General features: G+C 38.2%; 1 protein-coding gene and 1 long non-coding RNA gene across 7 annotated transcripts; one reads left to right on the top strand and one right to left on the bottom strand.

Moving 5' to 3' along the window:
- The first annotated feature begins 6323 nt into the window (after positions 1 to 6323).
- Positions 6324 to 20635, top strand: LOC111842651 (uncharacterized). Of its 2 annotated transcripts, none has more exons than XR_011989155.1 (4): positions 6324 to 6380; positions 16815 to 17002; positions 17176 to 17274; positions 20451 to 20635. It is a non-coding gene; the product is annotated as an uncharacterized lncRNA (long non-coding RNA). The 2 variants fall into 2 exon arrangements; XR_011989156.1 differs by lacking the exon at positions 20451 to 20635 and adding an exon at positions 20240 to 20431.
- Positions 9723 to 24487, bottom strand: LOC140587479 (protein shisa-7-like). Of its 5 annotated transcripts, none has more exons than XM_072708733.1 (6): positions 23398 to 24487; positions 21958 to 22758; positions 16788 to 16942; positions 16471 to 16536; positions 13691 to 13879; positions 9723 to 13494 (listed from the first exon to the last, which is right to left on the bottom strand). In XM_072708733.1, exons 2-6 carry the CDS (start codon positions 22650 to 22652, stop codon positions 12647 to 12649), a joined length of 1953 nt encoding a protein of 650 aa, XP_072564834.1. In that variant the 5' UTR covers positions 22653 to 22758; positions 23398 to 24487; the 3' UTR covers positions 9723 to 12646. The 5 variants fall into 5 exon arrangements, with proteins under 5 accessions (XP_072564834.1, XP_072564833.1, XP_072564835.1 ...); XM_072708732.1 differs by having other exon boundaries at positions 21958 to 22745; XM_072708734.1 differs by having other exon boundaries at positions 23927 to 24487.
- Between the last annotated feature and the right edge of the window lie 1388 nt (positions 24488 to 25875).

Below are 25875 nucleotides of genomic sequence, written 5' to 3'. Positions count from 1 at the left end.
CATCCAGAACTGATGGGGGCAAAAGATACATCTGAAAGTGTTCTAGCCTATCCTTACATGCTGAAGGAGGAGGATGCCCATAAGCACAAGAAAAACTACACATGGCTAATCTAGAGCTGGGTAGTATGACCAAAAATTTATATCACGGTATTTTTCAAAGTTATATCGGTTTCACGGTATACAACGTTTTTTTTTTAAAGTATGACTGGGCGTTTACCACATTTTACAAGACACATATTTGCTTTATGTATTTGCATTGTTCCAACATTAACTATATTATTTTATTATTAGCCATTGTTCCTATCCATTACTTTAATGATAACATACGGCTAATGTGTTTATTGGCTAACTGTTTATAGATAAACTGCTAATGGTAAGGTGTGCGCCAGCCAAGTTAACATTTTTGATGTGTTTAATAGTTCAGTGCTGCTGGAACACAAGCTTTACTGACCTCGTGAAACTTCTCATGACCGATGTCGGTCTTTAAGATGCTTTGCCAAGTTTGACGTGCTACTTGACTTCGCCGCCACAACTCTGTAGCACTGTTTGCATAGAGGCTTATCGACACCATGCTCATCTGCAAAATACTTCCAAATGGTACTTTTGCCTTTTTTTTTTTTTTACTAAAGCAGCTTGTGAAGTGCCTTCAACAGCAGCATATGCCATGTTCGGCCAACTCAATGTGTGTGTTAACCAGCGCAAATGCGTTCAGCAGCTATTGAGAGGAGGGGAGGGGCTACGCGAGTGTATGCGTGCACGTGCCCCTGCACTGTAGTGGGGCTGTGTGAAGTGTGGCGAAAACTGCACTGTTGGTATCAATAATGCTGAAAAGTATTATTGAATCAGGTACTAATTTTTAATATCGATTAGTATCTGAGAATCAATTTTTTTGACAACCCCAGTGTCATCATTTTCAACTCCAGCGTCAGATATATCTTCCATTTCTGATCTTTCGCGGTACATTTTTAGTGGTGCAGCAGTGGAAAAAGGTCCCCCCTTAAACAGTTTCCACTTTCCAAACGTTATGTTGGCTATTTAAACCAGTATTGTGGTATAAGAAAAATTCATATAACAATAATAAAAATGTTATACCGCCCAACACTAGGCTAATCGTTTACATTTAGCTTGATGGTACAATCAATGTTTTATTATATTGTTAATACACATTTAGCTCGATAGTGATGTGTTTCACCCTGTACTGCTGCAGTTAATCTAATAAGAGGTTGGTTGTACTTTCAAGCTAAATGCACAAGTTGTTTTCTTAATAATGATTAATAAGAACACACTTTTTTATTTATATCTGTAAATCTATTTAATTGGTGTGAACTCTTGCTGCATGACAACTCTTGCTGTATGACAGCTGTTGCCCGGTTAATTGTTAGCCATATCAGTTGATTACAACACATTACGCAGTATTTTGTGCGTAAAAACACTAGCCCACAGATAGCAGTTGGACAGTACTGTGTGTATGATCAACTTAATGAGCCACAAATAAGATGCAAGTGCTAATAAACCGTTCAAAACAGATTTTAAATGTTCAAAAAGCCATGAAAAGTGATGCCTTTCACTGATGCACTACAAAAAATGTTGCATTACGAACACATAAATCACAGTACTGTATTCTGTTCTGCATTTACAAAAATAAAATTTTCATAATGTTCAAAGTTTTAATTAAAAAGTTTAACTACATGGTATCGAACTGGGTATGGAGAATCATGTAATTCTACTGGTATTGGTACCAACTATTAAATTTCTGGTACTGCGTCATCCCTACTCCAAACTCAGCAACGCCTTTACTGAGGCAACCCTTATGAAGTGGAAAAACTAATTGAGCTGAAACTCTTTGCAGTATGGCCCAGTTCCTATATGGCAATGAAAAAGGACCAGTAGTTAGTACTGTTATTTCACACCTCCTGGACTGTGGATCACCTCTCTGCCATGGTTCAATGAGTGTGGATAGACAGAAAGTTGAAGGACATTGTTACAAAATGTCACAATGCAGTGCTGTTAGCTGTTTCTATGGTTCAATTGCATTGAATAATAGAAACCCAAAGACAAAAAATCATTACTTTAGCTAAACAGTATATAAAACCAGTAACGAAAACTATTTGATGTTTATTTAATTAGATTACTTTGGTAAGCAATTAGAGGGGCACCGATCCAAAATTCAGGATCAGTATCGGCACCAAACCATACCTATTTAGATGGATTGGTTATCGGCCATATGTAACTGACCCACAACTAATACTTTATTTAGTTTTCAGCAATCTATGAAAAAGAATATATTTCTTGTTAAAAAGATTTGTACAATCAATTGCATGTTAGCTGTTTTTTGCAGCATTCAAGCTTAACACTAACTCTGCAACTCAGTTTTTTACAAGTGCACAGTGTTTTCTGCCAGCTGTGATGTCATGTGCATACCTTCTGCAGTACAAGGACATCAAATACCATTGTTCAGGTACAGGAATAGGAATCAGATTGGCACCGAAGAAGCGGAATCAGTGCACCTCTATGAACAATATTTAAAGTTTTTATTTAGGTTTTTCATTTTATTTTCAGATCATTTCAGTTTACGGAAATGTTTTAGACAACAATAACCATTCCTTGTGTACTGTAAGAACATGATACACAATTAGCAAGATTCCTATTTTTAATACAACACCCATAGACATGACTTAAGAGCAGATTTGCTCGACAGCACTAATCCAGGTGTGGCTTCAAATACTGCGTTTCATTTACCTTGGAAGTCAGAGCAGGGAATGATGTCACACCCGAGTTAACCATGTTCCATAACAAGTCTGTAAGTCCTTTAGCAGTACCAGTTCTAGCCAGGTTTTTGTTAGCCACTGTTAGCAATACCAGTTGATAACACAGCATTACATGGTATTTTGCAGATACAAATACTACAGCAAAATACCCACAGATAATGGTTAGTACTGTGTGTACGACCAACTTAATTAGACAGAGATAAGACACAAGTGGTAATAAACTAGGGATGGCGAAAACTAAAAAAATTCTTGACCGACCACCGAGCCTCAGTAGCCGGTTGAAACCGGTTAACCGATTAGTTTAAAATATGGTACGCTATTTGAAATAACAGCCATTTCGAGCCGCGCCTGCAATTTCGCAACTCTGTCGCATCTCTCTGCCGCTCTGCCTCCCGCACACACACACACACACACACACACACTGCCACTCATGTCACTTTTTTAAAATCCCCTACAGCGCGAAACATGAGTCCCGCAAACGCGGCGCCGAAGAGCTTGTTGTATGTAATCGTAGGACAAATGGCTCCTTAGTTTGAAATGGTTTGGGTACAAGGTGATCGCTTTGAAAATAAAGGCGTTTGTCTAGGTTAGAAGCTCATTTGAAACATTGCCACGGCTCATTTAAGAAAATGACAGCTCCGAAGAGACGCCGCTTTAGTTGAGGTAGTGCTAACCATAATAAAGAAAGATGATGATCATCATCACCTTATCGGTTACCACTGAAATATAGATGTAATGTATTTCCAAATCTAAGCCCATCTTATGCGGAATGTTGCCTAATAGACTGCAACATGATAAAACCAATGGATAAAACAGGCACCTTCAGAATGCGTAAAAGACGCACCGGCCAAGGCAGGTCTAACTCACTGTGTGCCTTCTAATAACGGACAGGACAACTCTGTTGTATAATTAATATTATTTTTTTATTTTTCAAAAAGACAAGTGTCTAGCCTGTTGCCTTTACTTTTCGCAAACCTTGTGAGCGCGCGAACCCAAACGCTGTGACCTCGCGCCAAATGTTTTTATTGGTTTATTAAGTACAAACAGGCGAGTTATGAAAAATTGAGTGTGAGGGATAATTTGTTCACTTAACACAAAAAGATGAGGAATGAGATGGCTAACTGTAGTAGCGTATATAGTCCACTGTCTATAATAGCCTAATTTAGATATCACTTTTTTTTTTAACCGATTACCGACAACTTTGACCGGTTAACGTTGATACGGTCAACCACCGGTCAAACGGTCATCGGTTAACATCCCTATAATAAACAATATATAACTACAGCTTTCACTTTTGTTGATGAAGGGTGCAGCCATCTTGAATTCTGAGGTCTTGGTTGTAGAGGTTCCTCTAACTTTCGGAATCGGAACTCCAACTACAGAGGGGCGTTTCAGTTGAAATTTTCAACTAGGGACATGGAAATTCTGACTTCCAAGTTAAAATGGCACACAGCAAAAGTACACAACTGCCTGGTGCAAGAAGTTTGAACATTCACAATTGTGAATGGTCCAGCACTACAACATGAGCACCACAGCACTGCATTCACAGGAAGTATGAACCTGGCCTTAGTGATTTCATATAGACTCACATGAAAACCATATGGGTTCTTTATATTAGGTTTTGCAACTTAATGATATCAAGATACTGTTAGTTGATGCCCTAGAACACTATATGCATTTAATTGCTAAAACAATAAGGCTTAAAATATTTTCACAAAAGCATAAAAACACTAATGTCATAAATTACTGCTTGCTATTTAAACTAAGATTATTACATTAAAAAATAATTTCATCATTTAGTTTTTTTGTTAGAAACTGAGTGCTCATCAACAGATTCAAGTGTGGCTCTGCATTGCAGAGATCAAGATCACCGTTTTAAAACAAATTCTTTTAAAAAGTCAATGGAAAAAGAATGCGCTGTTTTGTATAAGTGGGATACTTGATCGATGCTATAGGGACACACAAGAAATGTTAAACTTAGAGAAACTAGAATTGCAAAATATCTGGTGACTCAATTTCTTCTCAGCAATTTCCTCAACAGACCTACTCCAGCATTAAGGATGCTTTAAAATATTTGCTCGTTTTTGGGAAAATACTATGAAATTCACGTCGGAGACTACTACATGTAATTACTCTCATTGGAAAATTGTAATTGCAGTACTTTTCCAATTTCCTAACCAACCGAGTCCTTTATTCGAAATAAACTTTGCAGGTATTTCACCAAAAATGTTGCCAATTAGTTGGTTATACCAGCTACATATAACCATAATTTTTAAACACCCTGGTGCTTTTGAAATGCATTCCATTTAACGTTTAATTCAAATTTCCATGGAAAAGGTCAGCCGAGGATTTTTACTTTCGAGAATCTTAATTTTCATGGCAGCAAACTGAATTAGTTCAGCGGATATTTTGATTTGACGTCTCGATGCAATTGTAAATAATGAGAAAGTAGAAATGGCAATGGTTATACGTTGTAGTTTTGAATTCCAAGGAGATATTTCAAAAGGTACATTTCATAACCAGGTTCGGTTACTAGAACAGCAGCATGCATGCATGTACAAGATCTCACTTTTTTCAAAGTTAACAAATCAGACTTAACCGTTGCATTGTCTGCACTGTACTGATCAAATTTCACCAGTACATAAAAATGACTAGTAAGAAAAGAATACCAACTAGAACTTAACGCCAACATCCTATGTGAAACAAGACAAAACTTGGCATATTGAAAAAAGATTACTCACCTTCATATCACGTGTTTTTCAACAATTATATGCTGTACTTTTTGTGCAGTGCGAAAAACGGGGAGAAGGGAAAGGGAGGGAGAGACTATTTGCATTCACATCTCCCTGTAGCTTGCTGCTCGCTAAACTACGTATACAAAGTGCGTAACATATACAGATAACTCAGTACTTATACGTTCTATTAATATATAAAAAATCATATACTGTCTTAAAAGAAAATTACACAGTAAAGTCAGTCACAAGCTACCTGGAAGAAAAAAAATACAACTACCAAACAAGCTTGTCAAAATACGTGGCACGTTAGCTGGACAAACATCTAATCTTGTGCGTTTAGTGCTCAAATCCCCGTTAGAAGAAAAACCAACAACAAGAAGAACACTTTTAAAATAATAATTCAGAGCATGGGGAAGCAGAAAATTCCCCAGGTCCGTGTTTCACATTAAGTGAAAAGTAGTTCCAAAACCAAGGCCCTCTTTCAGCAGCCTCTCCTGCACTATTTTCAAGCCGTTAACAAAACGCAATTTCCGTTGGGATTGCAAATCGGCTAGCGGCTAGTTCGTCCGCGCAAATAAGCAAAATGCCGCGCGTACAATAATTTCCTTATTTTCCTTTTCTCTCTCAGGTTATACGGTAGTGTTTTTTATTCTATGAGGGAAAAATACTTTGCTAACCATTTGGATCTGAAGAGTCTCTAAACCTCAGTATGCATTTATGTATTCGCATCCCTTCAGCTATTTCCGGACATTAGAATACTTCCGTATGGTACAGGTTCATGTGTCCCTATGGTCGTGTTTCCCGTCTTTAGAATAGTTCCGGGTGCTATTCTAGTTCCATCAAATTATGGCGTTCAACAAGCTTCTCTACGGAATGGGTAAACTACTGGACAGATTTATAAGACACAAAATAGAACTTTATTTTTGTAAAACTCAAGTAATTAAAGAATATAATGATATAAGATGACAGTTTTGTATAAGGAATAATTCATCTTTATTGCTACTTATAGTGAAAAAGCTCATATCCTAAAAATAAGGCACCAATTCTTTTTACAGCTGTCTATACAGAAACCTCTTATGTTTCGCTATTAATTCATTTTGCTCGCCATGCAGTTTGATCACAGTTTGTTGAAATTCCTGTCATACTGCACTGTTTGTAGATGTATTTTCTATTTATATTGCATTTTGTTTTCCGGTCTTATTTACAAATATCATCGTTAAACAGGAGTGAATTCTAGACAATTATTTTTAATTTTTAGAGTTTTTCTGGTACGTTAGCCAGACTAAGTATATTACGTGGACAATTATTATTGTGCATTCGTAGAGGAACAACATATCTAGATAAAATGACTACGTTTCAGGGACTTTTGAGGCCATTTTATTACATTCAAACTCCCCATCAGACCCGCAATCCTTTGACGCTGCCCCTCAAAATGGCGGATGCCCTTGAAGAGGCACGTTTCCAGCCGGAAATAGCATAATTACCGTATTTCCTGTGTGTGTGGCTGTATGTCTTGCGTTATTGCTAGAAACGTGCTGACAATGATGGTCATGTGAATGGTTCTGTTACAATATCCTTATTGTTATACAGAATAATTTATACCTGAATTGTAACATCGCAAACAGTCATCCGTCGAGTAACATACTTAAACTACACAATGATTCAAGGAGTGTTAACTGTGTGTCAGGTGTCAAACATTATAGTACCTTCACCCACCTCCGAAAACCTTCTATAGGTCAGGGTCGTGGGGGCGGTGACCTGGATAATATCCGAAAATGATAAATTTGTCAATTTGTCAGTAAATTACGTTATAAACAGTAAAGTACGTCATAAACATTTTACGAGTAATAAACTAAAAAATACGCGTCTTCATCCCGTGTTAACGTTTCTGTATCTTTATATGGATATTAAAGCTGAACGCTTCCCCGGCTACTTTCCAAATTGTATTCCTCACGAGTCCTTGGTTATATTAAGGTGCAACGGTTGTCGACATAATAGTGTAATGTTCACTGGGAATTGTATGAAATTTCCAGCTGCCAGCCGTGAGCCATCGCCAATGAAACATCACAGTACTCATTTATTTACTTACTGTACAATATGCAACATGAAATTGGCCTTGGACAAGGGCGTAACTTTGGCTGGAACATTAGGGGGGTTGAGGTCTCCACCCATTACGGGGGAAACATGATTACGAGGGGGGTTTGTATTAGCTGTTTTGATGTATTGGGTGGGGCTACAACCCCCCATCCCCCCCGTAATTTACGCCCATGGTCTTGGAATATATTATTTAATTACCAAGTTAAACATTAATTTATTGATGAGTTATTTCTCTTTATTTTAGTTTGACAGTATTTTGGCATGTATTCGCTTTATTTTTTTATATTTTACCAATAATTTATCATTTCAACATTTATCAGATCGCCCTTATCTAAGCGAGAAGTTTTTAACTGGAAAATGTGTAAATGACTGAAAAAGTTACCCGATTGGCGTCACTGCATTGCCATTGACGGGACTCGCACAAAGTCCGATTTGAGTAACCTGTCCAACAGCAATTACATATCTATTGAGTGTGGGAGACGACCAGAAATCCAAGAGGGTTATAGATGATCTTTTTGATTAGTTTGTGCCTACGCAAATGTAACTAAATTAAGTGTGACGTCATAGGGGACTATATAAAATTTTGTATATTGGTAGGTAAGTTTTTTTCCAGATTTACTTTGCTCATTTTCTATTCCAACGTTACAGAGGTAGCATCTATATTTTTCTGGAGTATACCCTTTAACATTGGAATTGAACAGCGATGCAATATACAGGTATTGCTTTCACATTTTAAATGCATCCGCTGACAGAAGTCTACTGTTAATAGCCCAATGAACTACGCAGAAGTTTTTTGAAAAACTGTCCAAGGTGCATCTAAGACATCCTATATGGAGAGAAAAAAAACAATTTATGCAGATGGAAAATAAAGCTCCTTTGGATGAAAATTTCCTCTGAACAAGATTTCTTCAAACTGCTGAGACTAATGGGATGAGTGGGCTCTGCTCTAAATAGGCAGTCAAAGTACCTACCCATGAAAAATCATGAATCTCCATCAGCACATAAAACATGGCTTTTCTAAATGTACAGCCTGTGTATGCTGAAAAGGGCTTTGTTGATCCATCGTAGAGTGTTTCATGGTTACCTTCTTATGTATGTTCCTAGGGCTAACCAATGAAAATCGGAGTATTACGACACTGTGGAAGAAATATAAAGGGGAATACAGGAAGTTGTAGGTGTTCTTGTAATGAACTGGTTATTTCTTTGCCGTTGGAGTGTTCAGTGTTACGTGGAACTTCACTTTTGGGAAGGCCTTATACAGTACTGTATGTGATGTCATGTTGATTTAAGTGCCTTTGAGAAAATTATAATAGTTAATAATCTCTGCTTCTGAGTTTGGAATGGAGTTGATTACAACCCAAAACAATAATAATAATAATAATAATAATAATAATAATAATAATAATAATTATTATTATTATTATTATTATTATTATTATTATTATTATTATTATTATCCTAAGAAAAACAATAATGGCCCATAGCACTATGTGCTTTGGACCCTTAAAAAATGTAGGTTTCTTCAATATATCTTATTGGGAGAACTAACTTACTGATGATCTTTGACTGTGATGACAATTTGCATCTTGCTTTTAGTAAAATAGCTTATTTTTCTCTGTGTTCTATAATGTTTGCATGCCCAGGTGCTTGGCAGCTAGCTAACCATGAACCCCCAGAGGCATTTTTTCTCCCTTTGAGGGGTAGTGTGTGGCTTAGCATGTTATGTTCCTATGATCATAAGGTCACCAGTTCCAATCATAGGACTGGCAGATTAATACCACATTTGGGCCCCTGAGCAAGGCCCTTAACCCCCAATTGCTCAAGGGGTGATACACAGGCTGACCCTGTGCTGTGATCCCCAAGATTGCTTTTACCAGTCTATGTGTCTCATGGAGAGCAAAATGGGGCAGCCAAAAAGAGAATTCCCCCATGGGAATGAATAAAAGTATCTCTATTTTGGTTCTTCTTCTCTCTTGTTTTTTGCATTCATTCTTTCCCTCTTCATAATTAAGTACATATGTTAAATTCTTAAGAATAGGTTAAGTATAGGTTTCCCTATAATTACTGTAGTATTGATGCAATCTATCATTTTAAAGTGCTCGTTTCATTAAAAAAACATGACTTGAGTTGTACTTTTTTATTAACTTAATTTTTTTCACAAATGTGAGATTTTCTCATAGTAATCAAGGAAGAGTTGCATGCATGGAAAATAAGGATTTTCACTTAATCTTCTGGACAAGAATGTTGGGTTGCCTGTTGGTAAATCAATTACTGTACTGTCTCCCGTTGTGTTTCCCTAAAGCTAGGAATAAAACCAACAACAAATACTCTTCTCTAGAAAATGAATCATTTGACAGATCCTCCTGCCCCCCCTTCCAGCTCAATCCACAAACACATGCGCTCGCACACACTCTAACGCACTCACACATTTTCAAATAGTACATTTACAAGTGCACAGCACAGCTACAATTTAACTAAATTACAAAGCACTATTACAAACCATTTACTCAAAGTTTAAATAGAGTGAAAACATCTTGGAATCTATTAATTCAACTTTAAGTAACATTATAAAATGATTAAAACCATATCTGAATGTATTTGCAATAATTAAAAAAATAACTGATAATTAAAAAAAATACTGAAGGTTTTTTGATTGTATCTCATTCTCCCTCTCTTTCTCACATGCACACACACAATTAAACATGTTAGCTTCATGACCTTATCCTTCAGTGTAATATCCACATTCTTTTCTTGCTCTTTCTTTCAGTTTGTACATTGCTTCCAGTAACATAATGATTTAAAATTAAAAATTCAAAAGTTCAGACACATTAAAAACCCACAAAGGAGAATGCAAAGAACAATAATAACAATCAGCAATCAAGAAGTATGAAAGTATTGATTAAATACTATAATGACAGATGTACCACAGAGTGAATAAACATTGTCTGACTGAACACTCAGTTCATATAATGTTGAATAGTTATGTTCCTTCAAATGTAGGAAAGTGGAAAAACCTACAGACACTGCTAATGTAAACACACTGTAACCCAATTTTATCCCCTTCAGCCAATCACAAACGAGATGTGAGGAAAGTATTCAATCAAATCAACAGCTAGACAGATTTAATTAACACATGGCCTCATACCATAAAATGAAATACTTTCAAATGATTTAGCAGAATATAATTCACAAAACATACCATGCTGACATTGGTTTTGTAAATGTTATTGGATTTGTGTCATGCTACAGGTTTTCTGCAGCACGTCACACTAGATAGTAGAAGCCTTGTGTTTCATACATTTTCTAACTTTTACACCTAGATTCATTACTGTGTTTTATATGCTAAACATTGCACATTGACTCAAAATTATTCTAAGCTTTAAATAGATTACAGATTAGAATACAGATTTTAGATACAGAAACAATTTCTAAAATAGCCCTTAATGTAATTGTCCATAATATCATTTTTTCAAATATATTAAATTAATGAAATGAGTTAGAGCTAACAACTGCAGTTCATAAAAATCATAAATGCAGATAATAGTTCTGACCATTTTGCTCAAAATGTAATCAGACCTAAATGACATGCAGCCCAACACAACTTGTGAGGCTGACTTGTTAGTATCAGATACATACAATACAAATATTGCTGAAAACTGACACAAACGAATCAATGTGCCTTTATTACACAACACCAAAAAAATATTTGTCAAATGATTTTTTTTTCTCAAGTGCTGATTGTCAGGAGAGCTTTCATTTCACGTTGATTCATGGTCAGTAGTGATAAGCTGAATCTCCTGCTTCTCCATGATTACAGTTTACATATTGCAGCCGTGGCAAATATGACTGGACAAAACAGCACGCTACATTTGACACACTTCCTGATAATGACATGGAGGAATTGCCTCTCACCAGTGTGCAAATGGATTGTAAGCATTCCCTACCTGCCATTGCAGTCTATGCTTCCGAGCACCAAAGATCATTTACAGATTAGAATAGTGGAACCAAATACTGACTGTTTTTTACCCAGAATATAAGACTCAGCAGTGCCATGGACAGTAAAGTTGCTCTCTGTGAGCAATGCTTAAGTCCCATTACTCAGTCTTCTTGCTCATGCCGGAACTATTTTGTTTGCTAGCTGTTAGTGGTGGCTAAGTAGCCTTGTAAAATCACTCTTCTTTTGTGAAAGTTGCTTTGGTTTGTAATGGTTGACCAGTGTGTAAGTGGCTCCATTACACTGATAAATAGCCCATGTACTGGTGGGCATGCCAGGGAGTGTGTCAACAGAATAATGAAGTGGTTCACTACAAACTGGCCAAATTTGGGAGAAAATCAAGGAAATTTTCTTAAGTATTCTTATAAGTATTCTTATAAGTCATTCTATGTTTGAACAGGCAGATATATTTTACTGTCATTGCAAACATACAATCCAGTAAACGCAGCTTTTAATAACCATTATAGCATTATGATATAACTATGTTCCTCTTTTGTCCAGTCATTCCATCACAGGAGAACATGTGACTTCACAGGGGAAGCAGTGTGCGCCCCCCTATGTGTGTTATGGACCAACACGCACAGCCATAGCAGAAGCGAATGCATGGAGACTTAACAGAGGAAATCTACTTGCCCACTTTTGTAAAGGCTACTCTGTGCCCACCCTCTTTCCTTCAAAATATGGCTGAAATTTTTTTGTTTGTTTTTTGTTTTTTTGAAAATTATCACTGTAAAGTGTATTGAAGTTCAAATCACTGCCTCTCCTGTTCCGAAGTAACTTCCTATTTGTTTATCGTCTTTATCTTTGTCTTTTCTGTTTTGACGCTCAATTGCAGGAAACCTTGATTTAAAAATTGACCTGACATTTCAAGAGTTTGAAAAAGTATTTTTTATAACACTTCCTGTCTTTATAATAGCCATCCTTAAAACCCTATATGCTGCACTTAGCTGCCAGTCTTCCTGTTCCCATTTCCTCTGTCCATCACCTGCTCCTTTCTCACATGAACACCAAAGTCTATCCCCAGCCTGTCCTGCTCCTCGTCGCCTTTTCCCCTACACTGTCACTTCATTCTTGCTCCCTGTCCTCAAGCCCTGATTCCCAGTTGCCGCTACACCCACACCCCCCCCACCAGGAATAAAGTGTAACTGCTCGATGGTGTTCTGCCTCTTGGCTGCAAAAGCTAATCTTCTGGCATTGTGGCCCCCTAGTGTTCCTGTGCCCCCTCCAGGTAACTCCCCCCAGCCCACGGCCCCTCCCGTGTGGGTAGGCATTGGTGCGCTGCGCTCCTGCTCCCTGCCGGAGGTGGGGTGGGAGTTCATTTTGATCATGTGATGTCGGTCAAGCGAGGGGGTAGCACAAACATTTTGTTGGGATTGCGCTTTCTGGCTGGGGGTAAGCCGTGGCAGCGTGGGGACCATCCCCCCAAACTCTCCAGTACCCACTCCTCCACTAACTCTTTCCCCCAACTGATCAGGGGACACAAGGAGCCTTTCGTGTGACTTCCGGAGGGTTTGTGAGTTCGAGCTTTTTGCTGCTGCCACAGCTTTATAATACTGGTGCTGTTGGTTTTTAGTTAGTCTGGACAATGTAGTATTGCCATCTCCCAGATTAAGCAGCTGGTCCTGAGACATCACTCTTCGCGGAGGCTTGGACAGTGTGTCAAAGTTGGGGTTGTACTGTGACTGAGGCGGCTGTAAAGGATAAGGGTTTGGTGTTGGAGATGGCCCCGGTGGCACGTGAATTCTCGGGCGTGACGTGTGCAGAGGGAGCGTGCCCCTGGCCCCCAGTGTATAGTCCCCACCCCAGTGGAGGTGGTGCTGAGATGAGTGAAAGGAAGGAGGAGCATTGTTTGGCCGCCGTTTGGTGGTATAATATCCAGAGTAGTCATCCAGATCCTTTTCTGTTTTCATTTTGGAAAAAGAGAAGCAATTCAAGGTGAGAAACATTTTCCAGAAGTAGGACATCATCTGCATCTCGTTCTGACATATTCATGACATATTCATATTCACTACAACTCTTACCAGGAAGTTCTACATATTTCCCAAATCAACTCAAATATCTCCTGGAGACCCAATCCATTTTCCAGGATCACTTACCCAGCCTCTTCAGCGAGCTGTACCTATTCATCTCAGATTTGGTGCTTGTCTCATAGGATGGGGGCAGCTGGGCCAGGTTGTGAAAAGAGTGCGAGAGAGAGGGGTGGGGGGCAGAGGCATTGCTGTGTTTGCTGGAGAGCAGTGTTCCAGTGGAGGCAAGCGTGGTGTTGTTCATATGCGGTGGGCGCTCTGCGAAAACAGGAAATATCTATTTAATAATCAGAATGTAACCCATAGTCAAAATATGAACATGATCCACAGAAAGTTTGTGGTCTATAAAGAATGTATCCTGGTGAAATGTCTGAGTTATCACGCATGATCTGGAGGTGTTTAGGTACAGCCTCCTATCAGGCTGATAGTTTGGAAATAAAATACAGAGTTTGGTGTATAATAGTTCTGACATTTTCCTTTGTGAACAAAAATTTTTACTGATTGCTTTCAAGATTTTTTTCTGTCTATCTAAAATCATGTGACCTTTTTAATAGTAAAATTTCATCACATCTTCATAACTTTCTTTTAGTGAGCATGATATTATGGCACTCGGATTGTGGCAGTTAACGATGTAGGAAAGCAGGACAATAAAATGATATAAAATGTGACCTAACTGGAAGTTAATAAGTGCAAAAACGGGAAGTTCACATTAAGTGTACTAACTTGTTTTGAATGCTTTAAATACCATCTTTAATCAACCTTTGCTAAAAATAATCTCAAACATAAGTAAGACCCGTTAGAATCTTATAGACCTGAATCATATCCCCCCTTAGTCTCCTTTGCTCAAGGCTGAACAGATTCAGGTTAGCGGAACTGAATCTGTTCAGCCTTAAGCAAAGGAGACTAAGGGGGGATATGATTCAGGTCTATAAGATTCTAACGGGTCTGGATGCTGTTCAGCCAAATGACTATTTCAATATTAGTCTAAATACTAGAACTCGTGGCCATAAGTGGAAATTAGCGGGAGAATATTTTAAAACAAATTTGAGGAAGCACTTCTTTACACAGCGTGTAGTTAGAGTATGGAATAGTCTTCCTGCTAGTGTAGCGGAAGCTAAAACCATGGGTTCCTTTAAATCAGAGCTAGATAAGATTTTAACAACTCTGAGCTATTAGTTAAGTTCTCCCCAAACGAGCTTGATGGGCCGAATGGCCTCCTCTCGTTTGTAAATTTCTTATGTTCTTATGTTCTAAGATTTACTATTTTAACTCATGAAATGATGGGAACTAATTTGTTAAACTTTGTTAAACTTGACTGAAGTGCAATAAATATCTAGCAGTTGAACTTTGCATTACAGATACCCCTCAAGGTTACAGTTAGCCGTGATGCAATGACACATGCAGGTGAGCTTTTCAAGCAAATAAACCATTGCCTGAAAAGTAAGGATTGTCAAGGTCAAATCAGCCCCAAATAAATATCAGTGAATCAGAAAGCCACTACTTTAACCTTTACTAACATCCAGTCCTGTAGAACTGGCATCTGTCATGATGATACCTGGGTCTGACTTAAGTTCTTTCAGCTAAATTCATGAATTGAAAACTTTCCTTCATGAATCAATGCCTGTGTCTGTAAGCCAGTAAATATGTTTTACAGTTTCAAAGTTTTGTGCTTCAGTAAAAACTACTCCTGAGCTGAGGCAATGACCATCTTCTCCAGAGCGGTCCTAGATGTTATCTCACATTCTGCAGGATTCGACCAGAGGACAAGGCCCAAGACCAGACAAAAGCAATACCTAGAATAGTCATATTAATTGAATAATTCTAATTCCTTGCAGTATGAATTGCCAAGAGTCTGTGCCATATGATTAGCTGTCATATGAAATTATGATTAAAACTAGAGAAAAGTCCAAAAGAAAAGGACTGTTTGACTGTAATCACATTTAAGACAAAGACTTGTCATAACAGCCACTACAGTGTGGCCCAAAAAGAGATGCATGTCCAGCATTCATTTGTGAACAAAGTTTTTCAGAATTACATTTTTTTGTTATTAGTTTGACGTGGTAGTCAACCTGAACTGTCACAGAATTGTTTATGTCTATAAAGGGAAAGTTGAAGTGAAAGGTACAGCAGAGTCTGTAGCCATAGCTATTATTAAAATGATGTTTAAAATGTGATTAAAAAAAAAGTTCAGTTAAAATCAATTTTAAATTTGTATGAATTATAAAGTTCTTTCTATTTGCACACATGCTTCCAGGGTAATTCTTTCTTCACTTTGTTTTAGTATTGTAATTTAGGTCTATTGTATCTCTAGATTTGTAATCTCTATTACAAATCTGTTCTCTGAACAGAAACAATAGATTTATCTTTTACCCAGTTTGGAAAACTTGTAAGGTATAAAGTGATTAATGAAGTTTTGCAAATATTATCCTCCTCCAATTTGAATAATAAACACTGTGCTACTTTTGCAAAAAGAAAAAAAAAACAGATAAATTACAGGTTAATGGAAGTATTACAATACAGTACAAATACTTTGGATAGTGTCTGTGAAAAGTAGTACAGTATAAATAATGTCATCTTTAGTCTGACATGCATTTGATCAGCACATAAATTCCACTAAAACTGAAAGCAAACCTGATATAATAAGTAGCTTATGTATTATATAAACTACGTATAATGCTACAGAAACTGTATTAAACTTGGTTAAAATGCCACGCAGAAGCGCAACATAGCTTGATACTTAGGACCTGTGTGTCATAGACAATTGCACCACACGCACACTGCCAGCCATTTCAGCGCAAAGACAAACAAATTCAATTCTACAGGCATACTATCTGCATGGATTTCCTTACCGATTGTAGCATTGTGTTTGGGACTGGAATCAGACAGGTAGATGAAATTGTGGTGCAAATTCCCAACTGCAAGACAGAGCATAGCTGTCATGTGTTGTCATCTCCTGTGAGTTTTTGTGGGTGCCTGAGTATTAGCTTCCTGGAGTACATGAAGCTCTGTAATGGTATATATGGTATAAACATGAACTGTTTATCTCCTTTGTTCTGTCCTCTTTCCAATCTCCTTTTACATCGACCTGCTTTTAATCTCTCTCTTTGAGATATATATGTGATCATCCAACGTTCCATCACGTCCACCATGCTTAACTGTCACTCACTTCGGTTCTCTTTGCCCTGAGGTACAGGTGTATACAGGTTTTTGGGGGGTCGTCCCAGGGTCCCCTCGTTCCCCCCAGGACCTAGAGCAACACTGTTGTTCCGCTCTGCTTGCTGTACTGGACTAGACTGGTGACGCAAGATGTCTACCAGAGCCCTGAGGGAGACATGAAAAAGAGGGAAAAGAAACATAACATCACAACGTAACTCTGTGCAGGTGTGTGTGTAACCCGGGGATGCCAGACCAGTAGGGGAGCACTAGGAGGGTTGCAATAGTAATGCATGCCATCTTGGTGCATTGGTAATGGAGTAATTATAATAATAATAGATACTTTATTGATCCCCGTGGGGAATTTCTCTTTTATGCCTCCCCCAACTTGCTCTCTGTAGGTGAGAACAAGCTGACTGTGAAGGGCAGCCACATATAGCAGCACCCAGGGAGCTATGGGTTAAGGGCCTTGCTGAAGGAGCCTCAGATATACAGTATATGTATGTATATGCATATATAGCATATATGTATGTATGTATGTATGTGTGCTTGTGTGTGTGTTTATCTATGCAGACAGTGGCCTGCAAAAGTATTCAACCCCCTTGAAAGTCATGACAATTGTATGAAATATATATACACAGTTTTCTCAAACCATATTTATTTTGGAAATTCTTTTGCTCCAGTATATTTTTAAATGGCAGAATAGGTCAGTGCTTTGGAAGCTCCAGGTTTACATAAATGACAAATTAATCACAAATGACACAAAGGTGACAGTTAATAGACCATAATTAAACATAATTAGGTACTACTTAGTCCTGATGTTTCTCTCTGGATATAAAAGTAGCCTTTGGAAGGGCCATTGTTTTTGTTGGACGATCACTGCAAAAATTAAGACAAAGGAACATTCTGCTGATATCAGATAAACAATATCATTGAAATGCACAAGGCAGGAAATGACTACAAAAATATTGAGGAGTTTGGATGCCCCATTAAGCACTGTTGAATCCATCATCTGCAAGTGGAAGGTTCATCACAGCACTCAGTTACTAGAACGGGCCATCCCTCAAAACCAAGCATAAGACCAAGATGTCGACTGGTGAGAGAGGCTACTAAAAATCCAACTTTCACTCTCAGAAGGCTGCAGTGCTCATTGGCTGAAACTGGAGTGCTCCATGAAACAGGCCACAATGGGAGGGTAGCCAGAAGCCATTCTTTAAGAATATCCACATAAACGCACATATGGCATTTACTACAAAGCATGAGAAAGACCCAGTTTTTGGCCAACTTCAAAGATGTGTGGTGTAAAACTAACACGGCCCATGCCTCAAGAAACACCATACCTACAGTGAAATATGGTGGCAGTATCATGCTATGGGGATACTGTGCTGGGACTGGGAATCTTGTCAGAGTTGAAGGGACAATGGTTGGACACAAATACCAGACAATATTGCAAGAGAACTTGTTGCAGTCCAGAAGATTCTTTTTTCAACTTGAAAATGACCCTAAGCATAAGGCCAAAGTGACACTGGGATGGCTCAAAAACAAAAAGGTGAATGTTCTAAAATTATGATGACCTTCGAGGGGGTTTGCAAACTACTGTATATTGTTTATCGTTATTTGCGTCATGTACTGGTAAACAGTTATGTTGTTCTGTGTTGTAACGTTAACATTACAGGCTTGTGTCAATTGTTGTTATTACAACAAATCTGATCGCACATAAATGAATGTGTTGTAAAGGTAAACTGCTGATTGATTTATTTTATCCTAGTATGTGCTGCTTTCATTTTGCTGAAGAGACTGTCTTGTTTCTTTTTGCATTCCTCTCTTGATGCCTGTGATGATGTCAGACTCTTTAAATTGCTCTGTCCCAAGTTCATTATTGGTGCCCAGTCAGTGTTGCCTCTGTCATACATAGTGGATGGTTTGCCTAACGTGAAAGGATAAGAATGGCCTTTAGGACATGCTGTTTTTGTTTTGTTTTGTTTTAAAACCAAAGTTGTTTATGTCAGCTTACTTGTTCTAATTTAAATGGCAAATTGCTTGTATTCACATTTGGTTACATCAGGCACCACAACCATAAACAGAATGGGGATCATGAAATGCAGTAGCGTTAGCATGCTAACAAATGTAAGCCAATGTTTATCAACTAATGAATCCCAGTACTGTTATCTATGGAAATGAACACAGTAATATGGAGGGTGTTTAGTGACAATAGTCAATAAATTAATATGTCATTTAAATTGTCATTTAAATATTTTAAAAGCAAATTAATTGTTATTTAAATTGTTATATTGTTGTTTAAATTACAATTTAAATTATACCAATAATCATTAAAATTCTGTCAAAGTCACTCACCACACTCAGTGGGCAGACTTTAAACAAAACTTAATCTAAATGGTTACATTGCAAACTAAGTCACAACAGATCGATCTTGCCTAGTCGATTTAATTCCCATTTATGACAGCATTTGTCTGTTCTGTTATGGTGCTGTATAATATCCTAACTTCCCAAAATCGTCAGTAAGCTCTCCTAGGATAACAGATAAGCTGTCCTAACTTTCACTGACCACCGCGTAGTGTGACATATAGTTAAACTTATTTAATCCGTATGACTGCTCTTTTATTGCTTTTGCACAACCAATAAAATACTATTAAGTTTTTTAATAATCTTTGGAATCATAAAGGATCCTTTATCTTTGTCACGAACACTGTTGTTGTTGCAATTGACAACTGGGGGCCTGCATCACGGAGCAGGGGGGTATTCCAAGAAAGTAGCTAAAGAAACCCAGACTTTCCCGAAAAAGTCAGACTCAAACTAACGCCATCTCTAAATTTAGTCTCATGTCTTTCCACTAACACAGTAGACTGTGACTAAACAAAATAATATCTTCCTGTTCATATTATTTTAACAGATTTCTTTTTTCAATTTCAGTCATTGCATTTCATGCTTGACCTTTGTAATATTGGTACGCTTTTATTTTAATTATTTTAGAATGAATTGGAATGCTGCGACGTGATTTTTATAGGCTTTATTATATTTATTACACGACAAGAGGAGTGAGAGCGGAACGGAATGAACTTTTGGGAATCTGTTCCCACACGTCGGACGTTCTTTGAGACAACGCTTAACTAAGCAATACAGTTAACCTGGTCCGGAGCAGACTTGTTCACTCACCTAAGTTACCATGGTAGCTCAGCGGGGATTCATTTAATACATGTTGATGGAACGGAACTCCCACTTAAATGAGCCAGACTTATTGAAATAAGTCAGACTTTCCCTTAATCCTGCTTTGTGGAATACCCTCCAACCCTGATGAACGCGACAAATCAGCATAGACTGTATACACACAGAAGGGTACTTTTTGGTCTAGTTCACACTTGGTTTTAAAATGCATCTTGGGTGGGGTACCCAGCTAATTTTGTCATAAGTATTTATGCCAATACAGTGCCTTTGCTTCACTTTTAGCTCAGAGAAGAATTTTGTTAAATCGAAAGTTGGAAAACCCGCTGTCACGTCCCGACCACGCCCCCGATGGATGGAGTGCACTCCCTAATCTGCAGAATCTTGTCCACCTGTACCTGTGGCTTTAAAAGGAGTCACCTCGCTCTCCTCGGCGTGAGGTATTGTTGATTTCCATGCGACTTACTGAGCGTTTCTCTCTTTGTCTTCTCTGCAGCCCTAGCCCAGTCCTCCCGTATTGGTCCCGTTACTCCCCGCTTCCCCGACTCCCACCTGTGTCCGCCCGTCCCATGTCCTGTGTACCCCCTCGGCTTGACTTCACCGGCTTCTCCGACCCCTTGCTCCGTGCCCCGATTACGTCTTCAGATCGCCCCCTCCGATAATAAAAGTTCTTCCACGGAAGTCTCATTCTTCCATGTGCTATGTGCCCGGTAACACCCGCCTAAGGCCTCCCACTGGTTCAAGGACTCATTACTTTTTCTCAAACTGGGAAACTTAGGAAGTTCCCAAAAAAGTATTTCAATATACCATCCAAGTCTAGACTAATAACTTTAAAACTGTTGCACTGTTGCAATACATTTGGTTTCTCTGATCTGGTGGAATAACCACTGTACGCATGCACTGACTGCAACGATCTGCATCAAAGAAATGTAGTAGGAACACAAGCTGCCATGCTCACGATCGTCCCCAGCCTGAAATCGCAAGAGGAAATATTAATTCACCTTTACATTACAAAAGATTTGTGGTCAAATGCATCCCAGACCACCTCTGCAACTGGTTTGAATGAATAGATCACAATGTGTGTTGGTGGTCATTTACACTTGTATTTAGTGCTGTTCAACTGTGATCTGATTAAGCAAGCCGCATTTTACAACCAAGTGCAAGCAGGGTCTAAAAGTACCTCTCCTGAGACTTTAATGGGCACATCCATTATGGCCAGATCTAGAGATGAAATGGCATGAAAATCACAATTATAGTGACCAAAATTATCACAGTTATCAGTATTATTGCGGTATTGTTAAAATTTGCTGAAATGTTCAAAATGTACTAATACACAAACTGAAATTATTTCACCTAGTTTTATCTTGAACACCATAAATAAAATTAGCAGCAGTATGCACTTTTTGTTTGCATGAACATTAAAATAATAACATAGCCAATACCTTATGTAAACACATGAAAACCATATCAAATGCACATTGACATTAAATGCCTGTGGAGAGCTGTCACTCCCAAAGGTCACTGCCTTCCACCATGTTCTGACATGAAACAAATGCATGTTGCATGCTGCGCCTGGGCACCTACATATGGAAGACTGTTGCTAACTTTGGTTGATGCTGAACAGCATTAAATGTGAGCTTTTTAAAGCATAGTAATCAGCCATGGTTGTAATGATAATTAAAATTTGAAATAATATTACTAACAATCTGAAATTTCACCGTGGTTGACTGTGAAACAGATAAGCATTTCATCCCTAGCCACATCTTCCCACTCTTAGATATGCATTGTAACTGCTTGATTGTCATTTAGTAATCACTATATACAATTAATTTTGCCATTATATAAGCTTTTAAATTATTCTTCTAATTATTAGTATAACATAGCTTTGTGGTAGCTTAACAATAGGAAAAAGCAATATAAACCAGAAACAATTTCATACTAGTAAAGAGCCATAAAGAACATAAAGCCATAAAGAACTCTCTTTGTTGCTTATTAGTTCTCACCTTGGCACGTTTATATCCCTGTGCCTGGGCCGACGGGACACCTTGTGGAAGGCCACCTTAATGCCCACCGCCACCACCACCGTGAAGGAAATCACACCTCCTATGACGTACATGGTGTTGTTGTTCTGCTGCTGGAGTGGATCAAAGTTTGGGTCAGATCGTTGGCCTGGTGCTGGGGTTGCAGGTGGTTGTGTGTTGGCCCACACAGGAGAGTCGTAGTTCTTGCAGGACTCCTGGTCCAAGCGGCTGCTCTGGTGCTCACAGCAGAAGCGGTAGTGGCAGGTCCCACAGCAATATATGTATGTGCCTTTGGTGCAATTGAAGGTCAGATCATATTGGCCCATCACATCATAGTAACCTTTGCAAACGTCCACATCCACAAGTCCTTTTTTTGGTGGAGCCACCTGGGCAGCCCCAAGTGGCGGCTTTAGAGCATCAGCTGTCATGTTCCTGGGGAGCATGATTTGCGGCAAAGGTTTTGGTGGAATCTCAGATATTTTCATGGCCAGCTCCGAATTGCCAGCAGACTTCATTGTTTGCTTGTTACCATGGCTGGTAAAAAGTACAAAAGTTGCACTGCTTGGACTCCCATTTGCTGCCTGATGCTCAGTGGAGCTCGTCACCATAGCAATGACAGGAGAAAACATCAAAAAAAGAACAAAAGAACACATCCTGTGACAGGCAATTGATTTCATTTTTGTAAATCAAAGTTCAAGGTGTCCAGTGTTCTAGATGTTGACTTTATGCTGTGCAGCTCTCTCCACTCAGTCTGTTAGCTATACCATCACCTGCAAAAAGAGACTGAAGAAACATCAGCCCACACTGTAAAGTGCTGAGAAAACACTTATCTAATAAACAGGGAAATGTGGGAGTGCATGTAAACATCAAGTGGAAGGGCTGGGATCTGAGAACTGCTGTTTTGTCCCAAGCCCTATACTTTTTGATAACTTCTTATTCATTGTGCTCAGCTGTTTTTTTACCTAATGATCCAGGCAGTGTGCTCAGAATCTCCAAGGTCTGAAATTTTTGAATGGTACACAGAAACAACACAACTACATCTCATGAAATTGTAGCACTATTCAGATTTTATGAGGCATATGTCCTTGTCCTTTTCAGCTACAAGCAGTAGGTGATCTATAACAGTAAAGTGTTTTTCTTCAGTTTATTTGTTTGTTTATTCATTCATTCCTTTGTTTGTTTACATTCAGTGTGGATCTGTTAATATAAGTATACTGTGTAAACATTTGGTTACGTAGATTTAAACCTACATTTTCACATTATAAAGCTGTATGAGGCAACGCAACTTTAAAATGACTCTACCGATTTAGAAAATGATATGTCTGACAAATCTGGCTTTTAGTCAATATTGATCAATAAGCATGAGAAAATTGAAACCGCATGAACCTTTACAAATAAGCAATGAAGAAACTAATACTTTACCTCCTGGGACTACTCTTGCTCAGCTCCACAAAAACGACACAAAAATCCATCAAAAGATCTAAGAAAAAGCCTTTTTAAAAACTTTGTACTTTCAGCTGTAAACTTGGTCTTATCTCTGTCTGTTTTTTATTTGGCAGTAATGTCTTTTATTTTTGGCACTTAAATGTTCTTTAGCAATTTGACCTTCTGCAAAATCACACTAAAATAGAAAAATAGTACTTTCTTATGAGGTGTAAACAATTTATTGGCAGTTGCAGGAGTCACTTTTTTTTGTAAACTTTGAAGATGGTTATGGCACTTTAACTGTAAGTGTTGCTAAGCAGTAAAATATGAAATGTAAGTAACTGTTTAATAACGATGGCTTTCTATACAGCTACCTTTTCTTTACTGGCCAGTGTTTCTCTTTAAGAAATTCAGAGGGAACCTGTTTAGTAAGTACAGGTAACTATGGCAACCCAGCATGGTGGGCTTCATCATCACATCGAGTGCTAGGGTACAGCAGCAGGGAATATTATGGAATTCAAGTCACCTTAAGTATTTAAAGTTCAGTGATAACTCCTTTATGAAAAATGCCTGCTCCTTTGCTTTCTCACAGATTTCAGTTTCTCCTGATTAAAATAAAGTTAAAAATGGAAAATGCAAAATGAGGTATAGTTGTCCAGGATACCAGAATACAGTAAAATTCCAGTTGCTTCCAAGCAAAAAATAATTAATGAATTGATTATATTTTTTTATGAAACAAGCCTGATAACAAATCCTGAAATTAAATGTTTGCAGAAGAATGTTTCTTTGTCGGGCACATCTCTCCTTTCAGTTCTTTCCATTTTTATCCACTCAGTCACTCAGATGAAAAAAGTAAGTCCTTGGTCCTAGGAAACAAAAATTAAAAACATTACAAGAAATTACTCAAAATGCAGCTTAGAAATTTTGTACACATTCCAAGTACAGTATTTGTTTTATTATTTCAATGATATATTGTAAGGTGTAAGCAATACAGAAAGTATGAGTTTGATATTTATTGTCTGATTTATATTTATGACATACATCAGAGCAGGGGTATCAGAAGCATTTTGAATGTGGGGGGGACACACTGGCATAAAACTAATATTTTATGTTAAATGTGGGGGGGGGGGGGGTCCAAATGAATAATTATGAAATGTTTAATGTAGATTTAATGGCGATGACGCCCATGCATCAGAGAATTAATGAAATAATATTTATCTTGCATATAAATAATAGGATACGGATATTACAACTAAGAAGCTGACTTAAACATGTTTTGCTGAGACATACGTTTAGTATTTTTGAACTTAACCTGGTCACTGAACTGAACAGTATTTTACTTCTTCACAGTTATAGTGAGGTTTGCCAGACAATGACAGATATTTCTCTTCATGCTGTGTCTCAGTTTCTGCATTCAAAATAGCACCAAGTTCATTTAAGACTGTGTACTCTTTCAGTCCTTAATCCATCAGGCATTTCTTCATTTGATGCTATGGATAGACTCTAATGAAATCACTTGGAAGAAGCACACATTATTTTATTATTTTATCTCTATTCCAAAGCTAACTCATAAAGTCTAACTCTCAAAAAGTCCTTACTGGACCCCCCTGGCTTAATTTTTATAGTAATGGAATGCTGCTATCTTTATTCGGACATGACAACCACTGGACACACTTGTCCCTGAGACCTTGCTGCACTATTTCAGTCTTCTTGCTATACTTCTCACACGTATGGGACATAGTAATCAACAGAGGGTTATGAACTTCCTCCACCATCTGTTTCTACACAAAGTGCAGCTATGGAAGAGGTACTGCAGCATGTTCTTTGTGGCAGGAATACATGCATTTGGATTGCTATGCATTATAACAGATTACTCACTTAGCTTGCCTTAAGCATTGAAATTCTGGTGCCAAGTGTACATCATGCTTGTCCTCATTCTTGCTGGACTACCGTCTGTTGTATTTGTAGGTGTCGACTTAAAGCTAATAACATAAAACCAGGGTTCAACTTGCTTGAGCGCCTATTTTGCTAGTGTCACATCTTGTTAAGCTGTGTCATTTGGATCCAGAGTACTTCTGATTAGATTTAATTTAATAGTTTATTCATAGGTAGTGGCTCAGAGCTTCTGTGTGCTGGTCAGGATTGAGCCTTCATCACTTCTGACGTGACGGAAGGTCAGATGCCGTCACTGGTGATACCAGGCATCCATATGAAAGTGTTTATTACGTTCTGCACTTGGCAAGGCTCTAAAGGCATCTAGGGTGAATCATTTCCACTAAGTCTGGCCTCACACTGAGAGGAGTGACAGGTTTCCATGTTATAATGAGTCCTTCTCGTTTATTCTGGAGCTCTCATTGTGAGAAGTATGACTTTGCCAGTAGAGATGTGGCCAGATTTTCTATGCTGTACTTCAAGGTTTTTCAGTTCAGGTCCTGCAGACCCACTGTTTTTGCTGCATGCATTTTAGGTGGGACA

The sequence above is a fragment of the Paramormyrops kingsleyae genome, unplaced genomic scaffold (genome assembly GCF_048594095.1).
Source record: "Paramormyrops kingsleyae isolate MSU_618 unplaced genomic scaffold, PKINGS_0.4 ups267, whole genome shotgun sequence".
Classification (NCBI taxonomy): domain Eukaryota; kingdom Metazoa; phylum Chordata; class Actinopteri; order Osteoglossiformes; family Mormyridae; genus Paramormyrops; species Paramormyrops kingsleyae.
Note: the sequence above shows the minus strand (reverse complement) of the source record. Positions and strands in the feature narration are given on the sequence as shown.